General features: G+C 35.2%; 1 protein-coding gene across 1 annotated transcript; it reads right to left on the reverse strand.

Moving 5' to 3' along the window:
* Nucleotides 1-4,845: 4,845 nt before the first annotated feature.
* LOC117226298 (rhodopsin) lies at nt 4,846-16,668 on the reverse strand. Its single transcript, XM_033480505.2, has 6 exons — nt 16,131-16,668; nt 13,928-14,022; nt 11,606-11,716; nt 10,338-10,597; nt 9,281-9,396; nt 4,846-6,690 (listed from the first exon to the last, which is right to left on the reverse strand). The coding sequence occupies exons 1-6, from the start codon at nt 16,329-16,331 to the stop codon at nt 6,481-6,483; spliced, it is 993 nt and encodes a 330-aa protein (XP_033336396.1). The 5' UTR covers nt 16,332-16,668; the 3' UTR covers nt 4,846-6,480.
* Nucleotides 16,669-21,297: the final 4,629 nt, after the last annotated feature.

The following is a 21,297-nucleotide window of genomic DNA, read 5'->3' on the forward strand; positions in this document are numbered from 1 at the left end:
CATTCGGACTAAAAAAGTAGTGCTCTTCGTTAGAACGGTCTTTCATAAAATGGATTTAATATAGTTACGGTTCGCGACGCCTTATGGTCGATGCACATGTATGTGCTAGGCTCGGGCCGTGCTCCAAGGCCGACCAAGGCCAAATCATTTTTCCGCTTGATTTACGCTAGAGTGTACACACTACGTGTGCCATGCTCGCGGCGTGCCAGGTCGCCGGCACTTGCAGGCAGGCCCGGGCCAGACTTGCTTCGCCGTAACCAAAACAAAGCGTAACAGAAAACTACGGAACTGTTATGATGTGGACAGAGTACACATTCTTTGGTTCTAGCGTTGCAGGCAATAAACCCGGGAAATCATTTCGACTTGACAAAGTCGGTCATCGTTTGAATCAAATAATCGTCTTCATATGCATTGTTTCACACTTCTTTTGTCTTCACATCGATTTACAATATACAGACTTACCTTAACAATATACAGACACTCTGTACAGTACATATCGGACTCTGCCGTCCAGAGAAATAGCCTCGCGCAGAATTCAGCCGTACCTAAAAGGTTAAGCCCCTCGTTTCCCTCCATTGAAATGTCAGAATGCACTCGGTTAGGTTTCACGATGTTAACGTTAAAGTTCGAATTTCTATAACGTTATTTCCAGATTCATGAGAGGCTATTGTTACTTGTTCAATAAATTTTACTATAGAGTAGAACCTCAGTGATTCGAACTGGTAGACGAAACATCAGTGTTCAGATAATGACACAGTCAGTCACAGTATAAGACGTCATATCGAATATTGATTAAGACATCTTGCAGCATCAGTTTCATTCAGCAAACATCGCTCTTTCGAATGGTCAGTGGAGCCACGTTTCTTTGATTGAAAAAATAATAATATAATAATAATAAATAGTCTTATTTGTCGCGAAATATAATTAATGCATATTTTAGATTACTTGGGTATTATTATAGCTTGCTGAAAATAATGATGTTACGATTGTTTCCTCAAAGTGTTTGAACAATTGTGTACTTATCTCTTGCACTGCGATTTCTTCACAGCTACGTTGACTAGCACTTGTTTGTCGCTAATAAATTCCTATGTGAGACTGATGATTTATATTTATCGAATGCCATTCTTTACTTTAATATTGAAATATTGATAATAGGAGGGTAGAATTTTATTTCGATTTAAGTGACGTCAATAACATCTATGTGGATCATGATCCATATTTTCGTAATGATTTCATTATTATTTTTTACGGAAATTTTTATCTGAAATATTAAGTACACACACATATGTGCGTGCGCGCGCGCTCGTGTGTGTGTGTGCATAAATATTTTTATAATTCACTGTACGTACCTCATCGAAGAGAAATTATTGGAATTCATTAAGGAATTTAATATAAATAATAATAATAATAACGATTAATAATATAACAATATAATAATAACTATAAATAATTAATAATATAATAATAATAAAATAATAATAATAACGATTAAAAGGAAGCATCGGGAGACGAGATCGCGATTACTACAAAAATAGAAAGTATATTGCAACATTAAACGACCTAAGTGCCAAAGTGGAATCATTTAGATGAGTCGGGAACCGAACGAAACGAATAAAGAAAAACAACGAATCATTAGCACGCGATTTCTATTCTTCTCCAATCTTGCAACAGGCACGTGATTCCGTTGCTAAAATCTGGTCGACAATTTATTGCAATCACGAGACACGATTGTGGTAACCGGTAACCGTGTGTTGCAGATTCTCGGCGACCTAATTCGACCATCTCGCGGACGGTTACCGAGCATCATTTTGTTTTTATTCGAAACTTGTCCCGTGGTAGAAACGTGTCCTGTCGATCTTTTCACGATTTCGATGCGGCCGCTTGTAAGTACTTACTGGATCGCACCTGTCAAGCAATTGCAATGGTTTTGATTACGTGCGTTTGTAAAATTCGTAAACCGGATTTTAAATTAAAATTTAATTAAACCGGTTTTAGATACTAAAACTAATATGTACAAATTAGCAGCAATTGATTAATCGTTCTGTGAGCAATTTATATTTTAATGATTATGATTATAATTATTTAGATCAAGAAACATCATACTAAAATAGGTATAACTTTTCTGTCAATCCCATAATTAAGTGGCTTAAATTAGCCAAAGCACACTGTATACTGTGTATAACTTTTTGGACTAAGATGACACACCAATAAAAATTATTATACTATATTTCGAAATAGTATACATATTACTAAACTTCCTCATTGAAAAATTTCTTTTCTAAATTCTGTGTATTGGAATTAATAGATAATTGAGTAATGATTAACTTTTATTTCTTGTTAAATTATGATAAGTGTTTGAGTTATGAGCTGTCTATGAAAAAAGCTGTCTAAAATTACATTACGTTTTTTAGTACTTCAACATATGTGTATTTTTATATAACTTACTAATTAAAAAATATTTGTTGAATATACATGACATGATATGTATATAAAGAACATTAAGAAAACTATTTTGGCTATTTTTCGTAGCCGTTTCCTTTTGTGTCATAAGCAGGAATATTGTTAACAATAACAAATTTCTTAATAATAACAAAGTGGTCATTATTGAAACGCGAAATATTTATTTAAAACAAATTCTATGACCCGTGGAATATCCTGATGTCTCATAAGCTTACGATCTAATAGAATTTGATTGCAGTCGATGCTCCAAAATTTTGACAAGCACTCTTGAAGCTGCCACGAAGAATCGATTCGATCCTGCGCGAATCAAGACGGTGAATTTTCGTCGCGATTTCACTTTTACCGTGGTGGCATAATCGCGCATGTTACGCATAATAATTCCGCCACCACGTCGTGGAGCGTCCCCGTGCCATAATAACGCCATGCACGAGAAAACTGAAGAAACATTAACGAAACGATTATTATTCCACCAGCGTGTGCAGCAGGACAGAAACAGCGGCGTGCACCGATATGGAGAGAACGATCTAAGAATTATTTTATTTATTGGTGCAACCTTTTATAGGATTTTTACGGGCCTCGAAATCAGGGGATCTCATCAGTCAGCGTTGATTGAAATCAAGCGAAACGAATGAAACTTCCGTGCCTTTTCTGCGTGAAATCTGTATTTAAAATTCAAACAACTCTTTCACCGTAACTATATCGTTTATTGCGTTTCCGAAAACGATTTGTCACTTGCGACGGAAATGACACATCTTTAAACACAACATTTTTGAATGATCAAGATTATGTACAGCAAGACACGATAATATTTTGACACTTTTTAAAACTCCATTACTTGTTTCATAAACATAGACTGTTTATAACTTGGTTTTTATTTCTAAACTGTTGACATAATAAAGATTCTATCACAGGAAATGATTGAACAAAGTAATTAATTCATGCTTAAATGTCTTTTCATTTGTATGAAGTAACACGTATCGGTCACTTTTAGTCCTCGGTAGGTTTAGTGTTAAAATTGAACCAAATTTTGGACCAATATTTTGAGATGTTAAACTGACTAATTTACTAGACAATTAGTGTGAACAAGTTTACAAAAATTGCATTTGGTTGGAGTGACAAAAAAAGAATAGAAAATGATGTTAACGTTGGTTAACATTGTTATAAGCTACAAGCATGGGAACATGTAAATATCTTCAAACTTCTTACAGCTATTGGTTGAAAATTGTGAAATATTTTCACGATTTTTGCTATCTTTAATTGTTAGGTAATAAAGAATTTTCGTGGGAAACGTCTTCAAATCCGTACGAATGTTCTTTTTATTACTTTTGATACTGACTAATGAATATGTGTTCATTTCACCGGGTTTACGAACCGAGAATCATGGAATTTCACCACAGAAGAATTTTTCAACGGGGCCTCTCGGGCGTTGCGTTAAAGCGAACAAACCATTACATCACGAAGAAAAATCTTTCAATTTTGCGAAGCCTTAAGAGATTGCGTCTTATTAAATCTAAATTTGCTTACCACGCGTAGTCTCGTTTTCATCGCGGCCTCTGCCTTTCTTCCGCTTCTCTTGCCTGCACACTTTCAACTTTCTTCTGCCAATTATTAATCGTGTTCCACGTGTGACCACCATCGCACGACGAGAAAAATAAATTAATAGGCCTAAAGTGCCGCGGCGGAAATCAAGGACATTCCTCTTCAAGTCCGCGGAAAGATATGGGCATTGAAACCGCGCAGGTTTCAAGGATACCATTCCAGTCATTCAAAATTCACAATATCGGACATATACGGAACATATGAAACAGGATTGGGTTAATTTGATTTCGGATAGGACGATAACAAGTAATCGTTCGAAATCAGGAATGATGTCAAATAATTTATTATCTTTAATTTATGGATAACGTAGGGGAAAGTAATTTTATTTTATACTTCGTTTGGATAAATTGTCTTTAAGCAGCTATTTTATTTTAAATACTTGAGACATAGTCTCACATAAGATTTTGAACGAAAGTAATTAATTCTTTGATAATGATAACGAAATATTGGGTCAAAAAAACGAAACTAATCCAGCAATATTAAAAATCTATGGGTGAAACATGGAAATACGTTATGATTAATTCCGTGCCACAACGTTACGTCGGAGACACAGTTATTGTATTAATTTATATTATTATATATTTTATTATATATACACATTTATTGTATACACTATTTATAATAAGTTTATATAGTTGTATAAAGTATTTTGTAGTTATCGAGAAATGTTAATGTTAATTTTGATGATTGAAAATGTTTAAGAAAGTGATTAAATATATTTCATATTAAAAATTCTTGCTGATAAATTGTATTTGAAATTTTGTCATTAGAAATTAGACGATGAGATATATAAATTATTTATATTTTCGCCGTCAACATTTAATGAACAACATGGTAAAAATAGATATTTCATGATGAAAGCTTAAACATTCATTTTTGTACTGATGTATTAAATATATCTAGTATATCTAGTTACTCTCTTTCTGTACTAAAGATACAAGCCAGCCAGTTTGATTCAAGCCAGCCTCATAATCAACCAATGTTAGCTTGAAAATTAGGATTTCCTTGTATTTTCTCATTAAAATCTAAAACTTTCTCGCATGTGGTATAGGTATTTCTTTGACTCTGCATTGTTGAAAGGATAACATCAAGATCATTATTTTTTCACGGTTTCAAACACTTACGTGACGAACAAGTATCTAATTAAGCAACATTCTGCAAATAATTTTAAATTGAGTGTTCGTTGTTTTTGTATCAGTAATAGTTGATTTACTGATACCGTATGCTTCTGTTAACTTTGAGGCAGGCTCTCCATTTTTTTTATTTCCTTAATTATTATCTATATATACTTTCAGACGCGTCAAATGTAATATATATCACGGAATGTACGGTTCGGATAATAGAATTACGGATAATAGAGAGGTCACATAATAACTATTCCAATAACCGGGGTTCTGCTGTATCACTTTTCAAGTGGAAAGTTCCAAACTGTTCCTTAGAGTCTGTTTATTGTTCAGAACATTTATACAGGGTGTCCCAGGTTTTAATGTTCAAACTTTGTTAGTGTATGCTATGGCACAAAGTAAGAAAAAAATGTTATGTAAACATAGGTCATATAGAGCTTTATTAAGAAGTTATAACAAAAATTCAGGATAGGAATAGTAATCAACTTGCTGTTACTGCGAGCATTGGCTTGAATAGATCAGCACATGCCGTGTGTTTATGTAAGCTGTGTTTATTAATACATTTCGAAATGTATTAATAACCGTTGTTGACAATACATGATTGACATCGCGATCGAAGATATTTTTTATTTTTTATTTCTTTTTTAGTTGATTACTATGTATATTACCCTGTATTATACCCTGTATATTCCTGTAAACATATACATAGTAGCAGGTAATGTGTGACACTGATCGTAAAGGTTTTGAAAGTTGAAAATTTTAGCACGTCTGTTAGTATCAGTGTTGGCATGCAATTTAACTACGCACGACGACGTACGCACAGGGCGCCTACCGGGTGAACATTGTAATTCTAAACTACGATGGTGACGCGTCGCAAAGCTGATTTCTTTTTCAGAAGTGGATCCTCAGCGCTGTGAAACACTCTGTACAACTTCAAAGACAAAGAATCAAGGTTTATTTGTAACATCGTTTCGTAAAAAAATTATGCGTCTTCGTTAAGTTTCTATTCGAATGATGACGAAAAATCTCGTACCAGTGAATACAAAATCAATGCTGGCACATCAACTTCTGTGAAAGGAATGGCCATGTACATGCATGAAAAATATTTCGACTTATAATTATCAAACAAAATATAAAACGCTTCTTTCAGACGAAGTAAAATATTTATAAAAAGTATCCGACCGTCAAATTACCACATCGTTCAAGCGTTCACTAACGTTCGCGATAATGTTCCTATCGGAATCTGAAGGATCTCTGGATAGTTGAATGGTATCTCTCGATAGTACGTTGGTTGTCCTTAGATTCGTTGATCCGATCTGTTCAGAGTAGTCAGGGCAGTCATGTTTTGACTTTCCGGTACCCTATTCCTCGTGATCCGTATGTCGAATATCTTCTTTAATGATCGTGAAAATTGGTTGTTTAAACCCACATAGATGATCGGGTTATAGCAAATAGAGGATTTCGCTAGCAGAGCTGGTAGCACGGCCAAGGACGCTGATGGTTTTACCTGTGGATCGATGCAAGGAACACCGTCAGTGATAGTATTCTATAAAGTAGAACTCTAGTTTATAATTAGTGTACAACCCCTGCTAAACGGTACACGAGGTACGTCGTCGCATCGATCGCATCGATCGCACCATCGGCTGTGTTAATGGCATTTGGTGGTAATAGGGAATTTATAACAATACTTTCACTTTCACCAGGACGCACATTCGATTAAAACACTTGTAGCGTGCAGACGTACCGAGTCGTCTCAGGCTACTTGTTTCGCGCTCAACGCTTGAGCTTGTTTCTTTCTGCGTCTAATTTAAATCCGCCTCGGAATTGCTTTCTCAGAACCACTAAAAGAAATTTCATTTTCGTGGAACGCCACGCCAGGCAGAGATACTAATGACGTAGGTACCAATACACGTCGACGTACTCACTTTACAGGTCGCGCCAAAGTACCGGTGTTATGCTTTTTTTTTTTAACGCGTCGTGTACCGGCGGTTTTCTAATAGTTCTTTTGAAAATAAGATTTCCACAAAGTCAGAATAATTTAGTTAACGGTAATAGAAAGTAGGATGCTCCATTAATCCTTTAATATCCTACAAATTTTCATTAAATATACGTTAGTCGAACATATCGCGATAACAATTGGTTCTTAAAACCTGGTCAAGGGATAGTGTCATTAATGTGTATAGGTATGCTTGACGTGATAGTCAATGTACTTCTTATACGATCGTCAATGAACGTAATTTAACATTACAGTACCTTTGCTATATTGACAACGACTTGAAATTCGCGGATGTACCCAGTACTTTTAGCCTTATTATGCTATGCAAATTCACTTTTTCTCGTCAATGAAGATTATTGGCCACTGGAAAGGGTTATTACTTATTAATTAATATGGAGTGTCATAAGGAAAAGTCAGAAATTAAATCCATTCATTATCTCTTAATTCCTTGAAATTAATTATGAAACGAATTAAAAATAATCTTAGTAGAATACACGAAAAAGGTTTCGATTTGATTACGAGGTTGCAGTTGTTTGCACAGTCAAAATATTAACAAATATTTAAAAAATTGATATATGTCGAATTCATATTGCTCGGCATGTTTTCGAAACGTCAATATCGTAAAATTTAGTGGAGTGGTATGCAAAACTACCGTATAGAATAATAATATTAATAGTTAAGAAAGTACAATTTGACATTCCTAGATTGATTTATGGGAGCAGGTACGAATATAAAATACGAATATAAAATATATTTTTTAACAATAAATGGTATAATACGTTTGTACATCTTCAATTTTATTATTTTAAGCACCCTGTACTTGATCATAAGCTCACGACACTTATAAAAATTTGATACGACCATCTATCCACCAAGTGCATTCACTTTGCTTTCATCATTCCATTCGAGAGAACAATTAATTGTCGACTAGAATAATGTGCCAGGTCATCCCGCTATAAATGTGAATTTCCTTTTACATCTTCGAAACGAGAAGTACTAAAACATAATTGCAACCGTTATTTTATATACACAGTACATAAAAATTTGTTGATATTATTCCAGTTAAGGCGGTCGGTTTTTATGCCATTGTAAATAGAAATGTTTCATAGAATGAAAGAAGGAAATATTGGATGACGAGCCGCATTTATAACATTCTCCTTGTCATTCATGATGAGAAAGTGATAGTTGCTGAAACGTACTGTTGTACGTTGTACTGAAACGTTCGAATAATAGAACAGTGATTTAGATACAACGCGAGCTTAAACCATGACTAATTTTTATAGTAAACAGTGTTAAATATGGATGTTTTTGGATAATTCTAATAGTTCGCTTGCCAATGGTTCACATTCTCGCGTTCATCGTCAATCATTATCAACAGTTTATTCATACACGTAAAAAATGATGCACATCTTTTATTGTAGAGAGAAGTAGTGTGCGAAGAAGCAACTGTGTGTTGTTCATTTGTTATGCTCTCCACGTATCGAGAGGAATTCATATAGATAATTAATTTCGTGGAAATATCGGATGTCCCAAAAATGCCCGAATCAAATAAATTCCTGAGGTCATTTGAAGACACTTTTTCTTGGCGAAAATATCCTCTGTGGTTTTGTGAACGAGTTATTAATGAAAAACAGGAACCAATCCTCTCTGGTCCTCTCTGGTCCAATAAAATTTCGTAGGCCGTACTCGCTTTCTGTTTGATCACTATTTTTCGTTAATAAATCGTTAGTAGAGCCGCGGAGGATATTTTCGCTCAGGAGAAAGTGTTTCCAAATGATCCCAGAAATTAGCCATTTCATTTGATTCAAACATTTTTGGGACACCTTGAATATTTCCCTACAACCCCGTATACCGAACTATTGGGAGAGAATCACGTAATGAAGTAATCGAGTCGCGTTGCGTGGTGAGAGGGAAATTTTGCAGAAAGTCAAAGAAGAAGTCTAATGAATAATCTTTATGCTAACCAGTCGTCTAGCATTAAGCGGACCATTCTACACTATAAAGCTCCAATAGACAAGCACATTATCCCCTTATAGTTCATTGTTTATATAAGTTCGCTATATCTGTTCCGGCTGCTACACTTATCCAGGTATGTACTTACGTCGAAATACTGAGCGGCGAGAGCCAAAGTCGCGTAGGGTAACCAAGCAACCAGGAAGGCTATTATCATCAACGCGATCATTTTTGTAATTTTCGCTTCTCTCCTTCCGCGTGCACCTGAATTATAAAACCGATATTTGTCGCGGAAACCTATGACACAGAGGCATCGCATTCGCGTCCTATCGGAAGAATCGGTCGAAAAAGTATAAAAAGGGCAGCTGGATCGCGACGGTTTTTGTAAACGGAAAAGGCGGTACTTTTGAGCCGATTCTGTTTTTACTACTTCTCCGGTGAAATTGCGGAAATTGATATTGTATCGGGTGTAAAGAAATTTAATGACCACTTCTGTGCTGATTTTCTTATCAAATTCAAAGGTCTCTTTGAAACAATCCGGTGGAACATTTGTTCTCGAAGTTATTTAACATTTGACATGGACTTTTGCATGTTTGTTGTAACAATGTCAAGTGCACGTTGTAAAATAATGAAAGCGAATGCTAATTAAAGAACTTGTTAGAGATGATTGCACGCCTTTTACACCAATTATTTTTGCACCGTGGATACTTATTCTGTGTGTAATTAATTCTAAGAACGTGTTAATCAAATACTACTGGATCGTAGATAGTTAAAGAAAACATTTGGTTAATATTATCTAACTTTTACACGATGCTAACAAAGAGAGATACATTTAAGTTAAGCATAATGATGCTGTGGTTGTGAAGGGAAACGATACATGGCTGGTGCGTTCACTTTCGAGATGTTATCATTTTAAACATTCACCGTCGAATTCCAAGTACCGCCATCATTTGCGAAATTATCATGTAAAATTATAATTGAATACTAGATTTCTGTTAAATAGTTATTTATGCTTATTATTCAAAAGTTCAATCCAATGAATGCATAGATTGAAATTTGGAATTGTGACATGCAACTTTTCCTGTGACAGTCGCGAAATTAAAAATTAGTCTTGTTTCAAGAAGTAAGTAAGAAAAATGAGATTCGATTAAGGGGCGAAATGGAGGAGTAAAAAAATGCACGAGAAGAAAGTATAAATAGATTACCTGCCCTTTTTCTCACTTTCCTTAACTTTGCTATGATCGCCAGGTAACTAGCGCTGATGATTATTACGGGAATCACAAGGCCGACAGTAAAGATATAGCCAATGTAACTGCCACTTCGCGTAACTTCATCATGAACTTCCCATGATACACTACAGGATACATTTCCTGCTTCCGGTCCGTAGCTTCCCCAGCCGACCAGCGGAGGCAAGGAGAGGCAAAGCGCGTAGATCCAGACAAGGAAGCCAAGTATGATCGCTGTTCTATTAAAAGCATGTTGACGAAGGAGACGAAAATATGAAATTTATTCCAGTATTAATTATATATTATATATATGCAAAAATATTCGTCTTTTGTCCTCTTTTTTGTTCCTCCTCAGCATAGCAATATACACAGCTGTACTCCCGGTAATTATGGCACTTTCTATTACTTTATAGCGAACGAAAAATTGTGTCCATTGGTTGGTCCAATAAGTGGTAACGTGAACATTTCTGTGCAATGATAAGAAAACCCCGTGAAATCGTCCGCGATATAATTAAAATTATTCACACGTGAAGAAAACACCGTGGATAATTGTTAGCTGCCCACAAGAAGAATCATGTATCGATCCATTCATTGCCGACTATGAGATATCTCGTAGCCAGCACTCAGCACAGGAATTTTATTCAGTGACACCAGCTACGAGTTATCTCGTAGCGTTCTTTCATTATTTTCAAAAATTATTCTTCTTCTTCTTATTATTATTAATAATTTTTATTATTGTATTTAATAATTAGTTATATTTATTATTTAATTAATTAATTATATATATAAATAATTATATTATATTATATTATTATATTAATTAAATTATATTATATTATAATAATTATGTAAATAATATAATTAATTGTATGTATTAATATATATATATATATATTAATTAATAATTTTTATTATTATTATTTATTATTTATTATTATTATTTTCAGATTATTATTCATTTCTAATACCATATCTGCAACTAAATATTATTAGATATTGTGAAATTCCGTGTTTGCTTTGAAATAAAATCTTGGCACTTAGAGCAAGACGCCATGGTTGATTCACGCACGTGGCGTTGAACACGTGTGGCGACAATGGCCGGTACTTTTTGGAGCGGAACCGGACTGCTCGCTTGACCTGACCCACAATTCCAGTCGGTTGAGAGCCGCGGTTTCTCGAAAAGAGAGCCGAATCCCTTTCGAAACGTGGCTCGAGGACCGGATAAGAAGAAATCAAACGTTATTTACCGGATGGATAAGACTTTCGTCGGTTTGACGACCAGTAGCCACCTTTCCACAGCCATCACAGTCAGGTTCCCTATACTGGCGAATCCCAAGGTGGACATAAAGCAGGCGTACCTTCGAAAGAATCCAAAAATCGACAATTTCATTTCTATCTAAGACTCAATATCGCTTTTGAGTTTTTAGAAGATCATGTTTGAGGTAATTTTACAATTTACGGTCTCTTTAAATTTTACAACCAAAACTGCATGTAAAATGAAAATCCAACGAGTTGGCACAGAAAAATTAGTCTTGCATATTAAAAGATTGTAACATTTTACTTGGTGTTGTTTTAAATGGAACTCGTTCCAGGTCGAGAGTCTTGCATTAATTTAACACAAGCAGATACGAATTTTCTATTCAGTTTAATATTCCACAGGCCCCGGGTTTCAGCCGATCAAGTCGGGGGTGTGAATTAACTTCATTGTGATCGCGTTCGTTTAAAATAGAATATCATTCAACCAAGACCAAGTCAAGAGAGTCCGGGCAATATGTGCAAAATTCTCATAGGAAATCATGGTGTATCGGCCTCAATGGAATTCACGTATTAAGGCGCAATAGGTTTTTATGTCTCGCGCGAATTCATTTGTTACCTTGGTTACGTCATATTGCACCTTCATACGAGAAATCAGACACACGCTGATAAAAACCGGCCTGTGGAATATTACTTTTTCGTTATCGCGATAGCTCATGTCAAATTGAATAACATTTACTGAAATAGTATATTTTGTCATACATAGATTAATACTGGAAAACTAAAATTGACTCTTCGATTCTGTTTGTAATGTTATTACAGCACCTATTGATTAATTATTAATTTTGTACTATCCCAGCGTTGACAATAAAAAAGGAAAGTCGCTGCCGAACTGAAAGAGATGATAGCTTCTTTGATGGTAGCTAATTTTACCTCATTTTTAAATTTTTGTGCCCGTTTCGATTGTTTATAAATAAACAACAGATACGCCGAGAGAATGCTATGTATTAATTTGCACATCTATTTTTTTGTACGCATTAAACAATTAGTTATTGTCATACAGAATAAATGTTGAGAAGATTTAGAGGACGAATTATAGATCGTATTTGAAAATTTCTAAAGATTTAGAATATGGAGAAGGGCAAGATTTCGTTGACCACAATGAAAAGAAAAAGCCAACGGAGAAAGTGTGACGAATGAGTCGATTGTAATGAGAAGGAACAGGGAAAAATGCGGCATGGGGCGAGATTAATTGGCGTGGCACAGTAATGAACTAAACGGAAATTGAAGATGCGTCAGGTTTTTACATTTCAGTAACGGAATCGTTCGATCGAAAGGGTTTTGTTTCAATGATGTAGTTTCAATCGTAATCAGTAATCGAAACCGCATGAACCCGTACACTTGCATGATAATTGCATCGTTGCCGACAATCGGTGGTCTGCGATCGAAACGCCGACCATTCTCGCGCTTCTCAAATAATTTCGAGTTGACAAAACTCGATTCGCTAGACAAGGAATTTTATCGACCTCAAATATAGCAGTTTTGATGAAATTTTTGTGAAAGACTAGTTTTGGACCAAAACAGTCCACAAAGGTGAAATGTATATCGTTTTTAATATTCCAGAAAATTTAAATTAACGTTTCAGTATTATATTAATTTTCTACTGAAAAGGAAAAGATTGGAACGGAATTTAAAAAGAGTAATAGAAGAAATGACGACGAATGTACAACACACAAAATATAAAGAAACAAATTATTTTTAGAATTATATTACTAATTTAAAAACTCACGATTTCTATTAATTTCGAAGCTGAGAACAAGCGTTAATTTTTAATCGTTATTTGGCGGCGACAGCGAGGTTCGAAATTTCGTTAATTCGTGTGCAACAACTTCTGCTGCAAAATAACCTGCCAATTTTTACTACAGCCGCAATTCGAAATCGTGTAGCGTTGAAAATACAATTTGCCGTTGTGCTGATCACAGTTCACTCAGTTTATTAATCGACACATGGTCGCACAAATTAGAATGTAAAATGGAGTTATCATGAGAATCCATCCTTTCGGAGATGATGGAATGAGTAGAACGTATAAATTAGAAGAGTAAATGGGTGTTGGTTACATTAGTAAAACCCTTTCTTTTGCTGTGAGGCCGAAAATATAGAATTGCTTATTATGATGTAAATAATAATTTTAAAATATGATTATACTGTACAGAGACAATGCTTGTTCGGGATGAAAGGAAATCGACGAGAGGCAGGCTACAATACCTTCTCAGAGTAGTCCCGTGCAATTTCAATTAATAAACAATAAGTTATACCATAGACACACTTTGTAGCTCCAGTACCATCCTCCAGTCATTGCGGAAACCATAGCGACCGGATTCCCGAGAGCAGCCACTAACAAATCGCCGAACTGCACAGAATACAAAGAGAAATTGTTTTTCATCCAACTTGAATTATTCAATATTTGACTGCGGATACATAGGCGAAGTAAAGTTTGCTTTGCGGAATTTACAAACACCACGGGCAAACAAAAATTAATTTTTTACGACAATAGTTTTGGTACATTATCACTGATGTAAAGATATTATAATGCTTACAAAGTTTTACTTGATATTGTACAACATTTGTCGTTTGATTGATATTTAATATAAATTCATAAATATCCGCATATTTCAAATTTGTATGGAATTGAAATGGGTAGTACTTATTTGCTGTAATATCTCCAGAGCTGTAACATTTCTTGAAGCATTTCTTTCTAATAATGCACTGGCAAAGCATGAGCAGCAATTTGTGAAATACCGCATATCACCTCCCTGGCTAAAGGTATATTACAAATTTATTCCGATATTAATGATAATACCTTTCATTTTTCTTATATTATCATTCTTATTATTATTATTATATTATATTCAGTAAATAAATTGAACTGCATCGTAACTGTTGGTATTCATTAATTCATGTAAAATCGGAAATATACAATTAAAATATCTGATTCGTTCTTGGAATTAATTGCTCGTTAAAATTAATTATTATTCTTTAAAACATTATAGATTATTATAGATTATTATCTATTTTTTATAGATTATTTTCAAAAAAAGATAATTGTTGTCTATTACAATTTTAGGTATCTTTTTGAGAAAGCTGACTACAAATTCAATAAGAAAAAACAAAATAATGTACTCAAAATACAATTGGTTATGTGTCGGTGGTGATCCTGCTGTGTTTGTAATTTTTCTTCTAGATATTAGAGCCAACTAACATAAACCATTTTCGAGCTACAATATCACAAGTAGCTGATTCTAACAATATCGAAATCATAAGTGGCCGAAATATTGATGTTGCAGCTCGAAACAAGCTCACGTGAAGTGGCTCTTATACGTTTAAGAAAACGTACGCTTGTTATTCGACTTATAATTTCTGAAATTTTGACGATATAATAACTGCGATTGTGCATAGAAAAAATAGAATATTATGCAACAATGTAAACATACTGTTAACTCAATATGATATACCACTTTTTGTTATATTCGCTTGCATTATTAAATTGCATTAATTAATTAAAAATTAAACAACCGCTCGGGGACGATGTAATTAGAAGATACGAAGATAACACGCCATAATGTAATTATTCAACACGTTTGTGATCTGGAATACAGAATTTGTATATCCGCAATTCATTAGCAGAAAATACAGTAACGAATCATCCCTTTCATGAAATTATAAATCTATAGTATTGTAAACATTGACCAGTGAACAACTTTGATCAGCATTGTAATATTTTATCCGATACGTCTTACATAGTTTATTTATGTGGAGAGGTAGTAATAGTATCGATGCCGAAGAATAATTAAAAAATTTAAAACGACTAAAATTCTCACGTTTCTTTGTCTGTTTTGGAATGTCCCATAGGGAACAAACGGTCTAATTAATATTAATTAATAATAATTTCTATAACGGCATGATGAAACTTGCACATTCAGTTTCACTTACATTTTAATTATAATTAAACCTTCATTATATTAAATAATTAGAAGGCAAAAGTGTTCACATGGGAGTTATATTTTTATCCATCACATGCTTTTTTCGATATTTTTTATAGAGCATAAAGTAAAGTACATAGCTACGCAGTATATGATAGTTCTATCTCCTATTTCAAATAAGAAATATACTCCAGGAAGCGTTAATGGGTCTAACAATACGCACGCGATAGTCAAAGTTTACGAGCGAAGCTTCGATTACGACAAACATAGTTCCTTCGCTGTCGTTCGCGTGTAATCGTTCTGATTGGTCCGCTAAATAACTCAGTCGCTTGAATGTTGAACAACTTTAAAGACTAAGCCACGTGGTGTTATTTATTCTAGCCAGTGTTTTCTGCTTTTAGACAGCGTTAGTTTCTTAACTGTTTAAAATCTCATCTTAACCTACGATCATTTAACGATCCTACAATCGCAGACTATAGCACGTCCTCTGTCAGTTAATTCCGGTAGAATGTTCCAATATGAAAATCTGATTACTCACCACCAGGTTGACTAAGATTACATTGACGGGTGTCCAGAGTGTCTGCGCGTCTTTGACGATCACCACCACGACCAACAGGTTCATGATAAAGCCGAAGAAGCCGATGAAGGCGAGCGCGACCGAGGCGCCGATGTACACCGCCGGATGGACATAATCTTCGTTAATATAGTCCGGAACCAGAGTACTGTTATTGAATGCCATTGTTTTAACCGAATTGACCAGTAGTAACGTTTCTAGCGCGCAACACACTTCCGGTATCACCGGTCCGAACCGCCACGTGGCCGCGCGCTACCGACACTCGTGATTATCGGGAAAATCTCGATCTTTCTCGTTCCTCTTCTGCGTTCACACGTCTTCTTTCACCGTCTTCGGCATCGATGCGACAAGCGGACCGCATGCATCAATCAAAGCTAGTGGCGACGTCACAAAGTTTTCTTCCCTTTATATAAGGTCCGGATGAAACCACCCTCACTCCGGCGACTACACGCAGTCTCTAACAACCGGTGACATCGCCGCGCTGCGTATAGCCACCCTACTCGATGTGGAAAACCATGCGCGAAATCCAACGCTCTTCCTCCTTCTCTCTTGCACACCTGTCCTTACCCCTTACTCCTTCGTCAGCCGGATATTCGCATCTCGTTTGCCGTCGAAAGATTCGATTAAAAGTCGCAAATGAAGGTAAACTCCCGCAGGAGCGATGTCCATAACCCTTGACTTGCGGCAAGCCCAATTAATTGCGCTTCTGTGTGAAATATGCTTCCAGATGAAGTTTCAGAGTTTGATTTGTAGGTATACAGGGTGAGGCATTTGAAACGAGATACCTGAATAATTCGCTTGTTTTTGATAATAGAAAAAAAAAGTGTCAGACAAAAGTTGTTAATAAGCGAGTTATTCAGGTGTTTCGTTTCAAAAAACCTCGAAAAACCTTGAAACCTCGTTTCACCCTCTATAAGAATGAATTGTATGGAATGGAAATACATTTTTATTTTCTGAAAGTATTTATTTGTATAAATATGAAAAAGACCAATTTTCTAAAAGAACTTCTTAAATATCAATACTCACCTTTTCTTTTTTGGGCAATCGATCAAATTTTGTTGTTTCAGTAACGATATAGATAGCGTGAATAGAGTTTAGCGCATTAACCTATGCTGTGTGTACTGTACGTAATGAATATTGAAGCATTTTCATGCATATTTGTCGAATATGTGTATACATAGTAAACAATTCTGTGGTAGAAAAATGGTACCTACAAAATGGTTATCATTATCACCACAAGCCTATCACAATTTTGGATAAATTTGATTAATTTTACCGTTCACGGAAATTATCAATATTTATAAAATAACATACATTTGATAATAGGCAATACAATTAAATTGATTTTTTAATAAATGAGCTACTAACTTCATCAGACTGGACCATTGTGGTCCGAATGCGAATGTGGACTCTTATGCGTGTAGATTTAATGCATTTTATGCATTTGCGAAAATGAGTATATGGATTTTAAAACAAAAATAAAAATTAATCAATTTATAAATATTGTCGTCTGTTTAGATTGTCTTGAAATAGATTGCAGTTTCTCGTTTCGATCTGTTACATATTTCTGCAAATACTACGGCTATGCTGTATTAACGACCATGCTGTACGACGTCATTTTTCTTATCTTGGCGAAAATCTCGAAAGATCTCTATACATATAAGTAGCTAATTTCAACTACGAAATCGGATTGTTTCGGAGCGTACATCAGCATTACAAGGAAATGCTTGAGAGAGAGAGAGAGAGAGAGAGAGAGAGAGAGAGAGAGAGAGAGAGAGAGAGAGTGAAGAATTATATCCCCGGCAGGGTATTCTCGAAATCATGGTAGTTCATTTTCGAGAAAGACGAATTTATTATTAAATAGCAATTAATTAAATGAATCGTCTATTTATGATTTAAAGATTCTATTTTTTCAAAAAACTGGTGTGCTCAGGTAAGCGAACGTAACGGACTTTCATGCTCCTTTCTTTTGGAAAATCGAGGGACGTTTAATAACATGGAGAGGGTGATAAATACATAAAGTAAGAATAAACTACGAACAAATTTGGAAAAACAGTGCGTACATATTTCATCTATAGTGTAACATATAAATTAAAATTGTAACTGCAGTTACATACAAAGTAAACATGTTTATTTTGTTTCGTAAGCAAGTACTCAGCATGCAAGGACATACATTTTATAATTTCTACCTTTGAAAACATTTTGTCATTGACTCTGTCTGTTTCCTTAACCATCTCAACACTGCATTGTATTTTTGATATAAGGTGTTTCTTTTATCCTGCACATTCAAATATCTTCGTTAATTTTGTTTATATGCAAAAGTGTGTCGTAACAAATTTGTTTGGTTCAAGGGTAGAGATATTGATGGGTTTTTCTTTCAAGATCATTTTTTCCTAGGTTTGATGGATGTGTTGTGGCGGCTACCTCAAGACCCGCCAGCAGATGGCTCCTCTTCCCGCTAGCACTGATCCGCCTCGATTCCTATATATACAGACTTCGCCTTCCTACCGATACCCTCAACCGCCGCCAAACTGGCGGAAAATTCCCGGGGTCATGCCCACGGTTCACCAACGAGCATATACGCTCCCATAGGTACGATAGGATTTTTAAGTGCAGTAAGTCTATGGATAGCGTGCTGCCTCGTGCTAATGATTGGTCGCTGAACCGGGTAATAGGGATTTTGCGCCAGTTTGGCGACGGTTGAAAGTGTGATTGTTTGGTTGAGGAGAGGGGAGACGTTTCGTCTGGGACCCGCTAGAGGACTCGTCAGTAAGACTATCCTAGTAGCGGGCCCGGGCCCTTACCTTAGACGTGGGGGTGTCGGTAGGAAGGACGAAGTCTGTATATATAGGAATTGAAGGCAGATCGGTTGCCAGCGGGAAGAGCAGCCGCCACATTGTCATTTCTTGCATACTGACACCTATTATTTATGTTTATATTATTATATTATTTTTGATTATTTATTTAATGATCTACTTCAAAAGGAACATCTTGTATAAGCGACTTAATTCTTACTTTCGAATGATTATTATAATGTAAATAAATGGAATTGAATAATGTCGTGTGAATAAATTTTCTTTTTTTGTCACAGTGCTCTCTTTTATCAATAATAAACGGAAATTTTCTGAAATTTGTGATATGCACAAGTAAAGTCAAAAGTAATTTTTAAAAATACATAGGATATAAATACACCAAATAGTGTCTAACTTTAGGATATAAATACTCACAGTCATGTCAAGTCATTTTTTTGAAGATCTCATTATGTATTTTCTTTCGACTAATTTCTACATACAGAATTGTCACTCGGACGGTCGTATCATAATTTCGGAGATAGTCTGCATATTGGTGGGTTGTATTTTAATGAGAGATGCATTATGCATGTTACATCAATTGGCGAAATTTCGAGGATAGCTGTCGATATCAACGATACTCCTTCATTTCCATCATCATTCATTTCATTTTTTTTATCAGTTTTGACTAAGGTTGCCACCTAACTGGATTTCTACCGGACCAGCCTCGGGGGAGCGAAACCCTGCGACGGGGGTCAAGAGGCGTAGTCCTCGACATTTTGCGTGCACTTAATTCCGAGCCCTGGTCTTAGGCACAGTAGACTCTGTCCTTACGGTCCGTGATCACGTGTTGCGCATCGCAGCGTGAGAAAAGGCGATAGTCACTTTCTGATGGACGCTCGTACTAAATAAAAGTAATTTAGTAAATAAATTTATTCCTGTATTCCTGACTTGGATCTCAAAAAAGTATTAGAACACTGAAAAACAAAATTTTGATACTTAATCTATTATAAGTCCGTAAAATTGAACTTTCACAGTCCATCGACCATTTTATTCCAAGATGTTTTTACATGACATGGCACAAGTTGTAGTCTGAAAACACATTTTTCACAAAGAGAACTTCTTTCATGACCTTATCTACCATAAGCGTTTATTAAAATATTAATTATAACAATTTCAAAAGTGCAATATAATATGTTACATTTTTTAGATAAAACTTTCAACCTTTATGTTCATAATAACGGTTATTTCATGTTATTTTCTGTAATACTATTCGAGTTATGATTTTTTTAAAAAAGATTTGTCCCAAAATGTATTTTGGAAACGAAATGTGTTTTTTAACTTTTACCGACGGCTTTGGCGAGGCTAAATTGCTCCGTTCTTTCAAGCGGAGTAATTACAAATTTTCTCCTGAATATTTCGTATTTGAAATAAATTGAACGAAATCCGCAAATATTGCATCCGCAAATATAAACAGCTGTTTTGACTACCACGAGGCGTCACTAGTCGCCCGTCATCTCAAATTGAGCAGTCGATAAAATAGGAGTGGCATCAACTTCAATTTCTATAGCGTGTAATTTTCAAATTTGCTAGTTAGTGCAATTGGTCTGGGTCAGTTTATTTTTCGAGCGAGCGAAACGATCGATCCACTCTAACAATTCTTACATTCAACAATATTACATATTTCTGAAATCCCCGAAATCAAGCTTACTGGATCCGATTACTGCGGGGTGATCAACTGATGTGTCTTCGGTTTGTAATCGACTCCACTACCGTAGTAGCGTAGGGTTTTTATTAAGATCTCAAAAACTAGTAAATTCCCGAAGCTAATATTTTATATTTCGCCCCACACCCTGTCATCCCAAATGTCGCCTTAACCCTAGAAAGATAACCATATGACAACGTACGTAAAAGATAACCATGCGCTTCAGAGGCGCATGCTTTTCTAAGGCGTCAATTTTATACTAACAATGGATATTTATTTAAGTTAATCTAGTCATTTTAAAGGTTTGGCATTATTGTAAAAATAAAATGCATTTATATTATATTTTTTTATATTTTAAGTAATTTTAAACTTAAATCACTAGACCTCTATGAAAAATTAACAAAAATCAACAGTCTTCGCAGGCGCCTCTGCGACGTAGGTTATCTTTCTCGGGTTAATCAACAACAGGTCTCTTTCGGAAGTTTACCAAAGATGCTTCACTTTTATGGTAGTTTAAAGGCTTTTCTAACTAACGATTACTCTTCAGTAATTAATTGAATACATTACGAAACAGTTCAGTTTCTTTAACACCACTCAAGGTACAAAACGAATGAAATGTATACGAAGTTATTTCGAA

The sequence above is a fragment of the Megalopta genalis genome, chromosome 6 (genome assembly GCF_051020955.1).
Source record: "Megalopta genalis isolate 19385.01 chromosome 6, iyMegGena1_principal, whole genome shotgun sequence".
In the NCBI taxonomy this organism is placed as follows: Eukaryota; Metazoa; Arthropoda; class Insecta; order Hymenoptera; family Halictidae; genus Megalopta; species Megalopta genalis.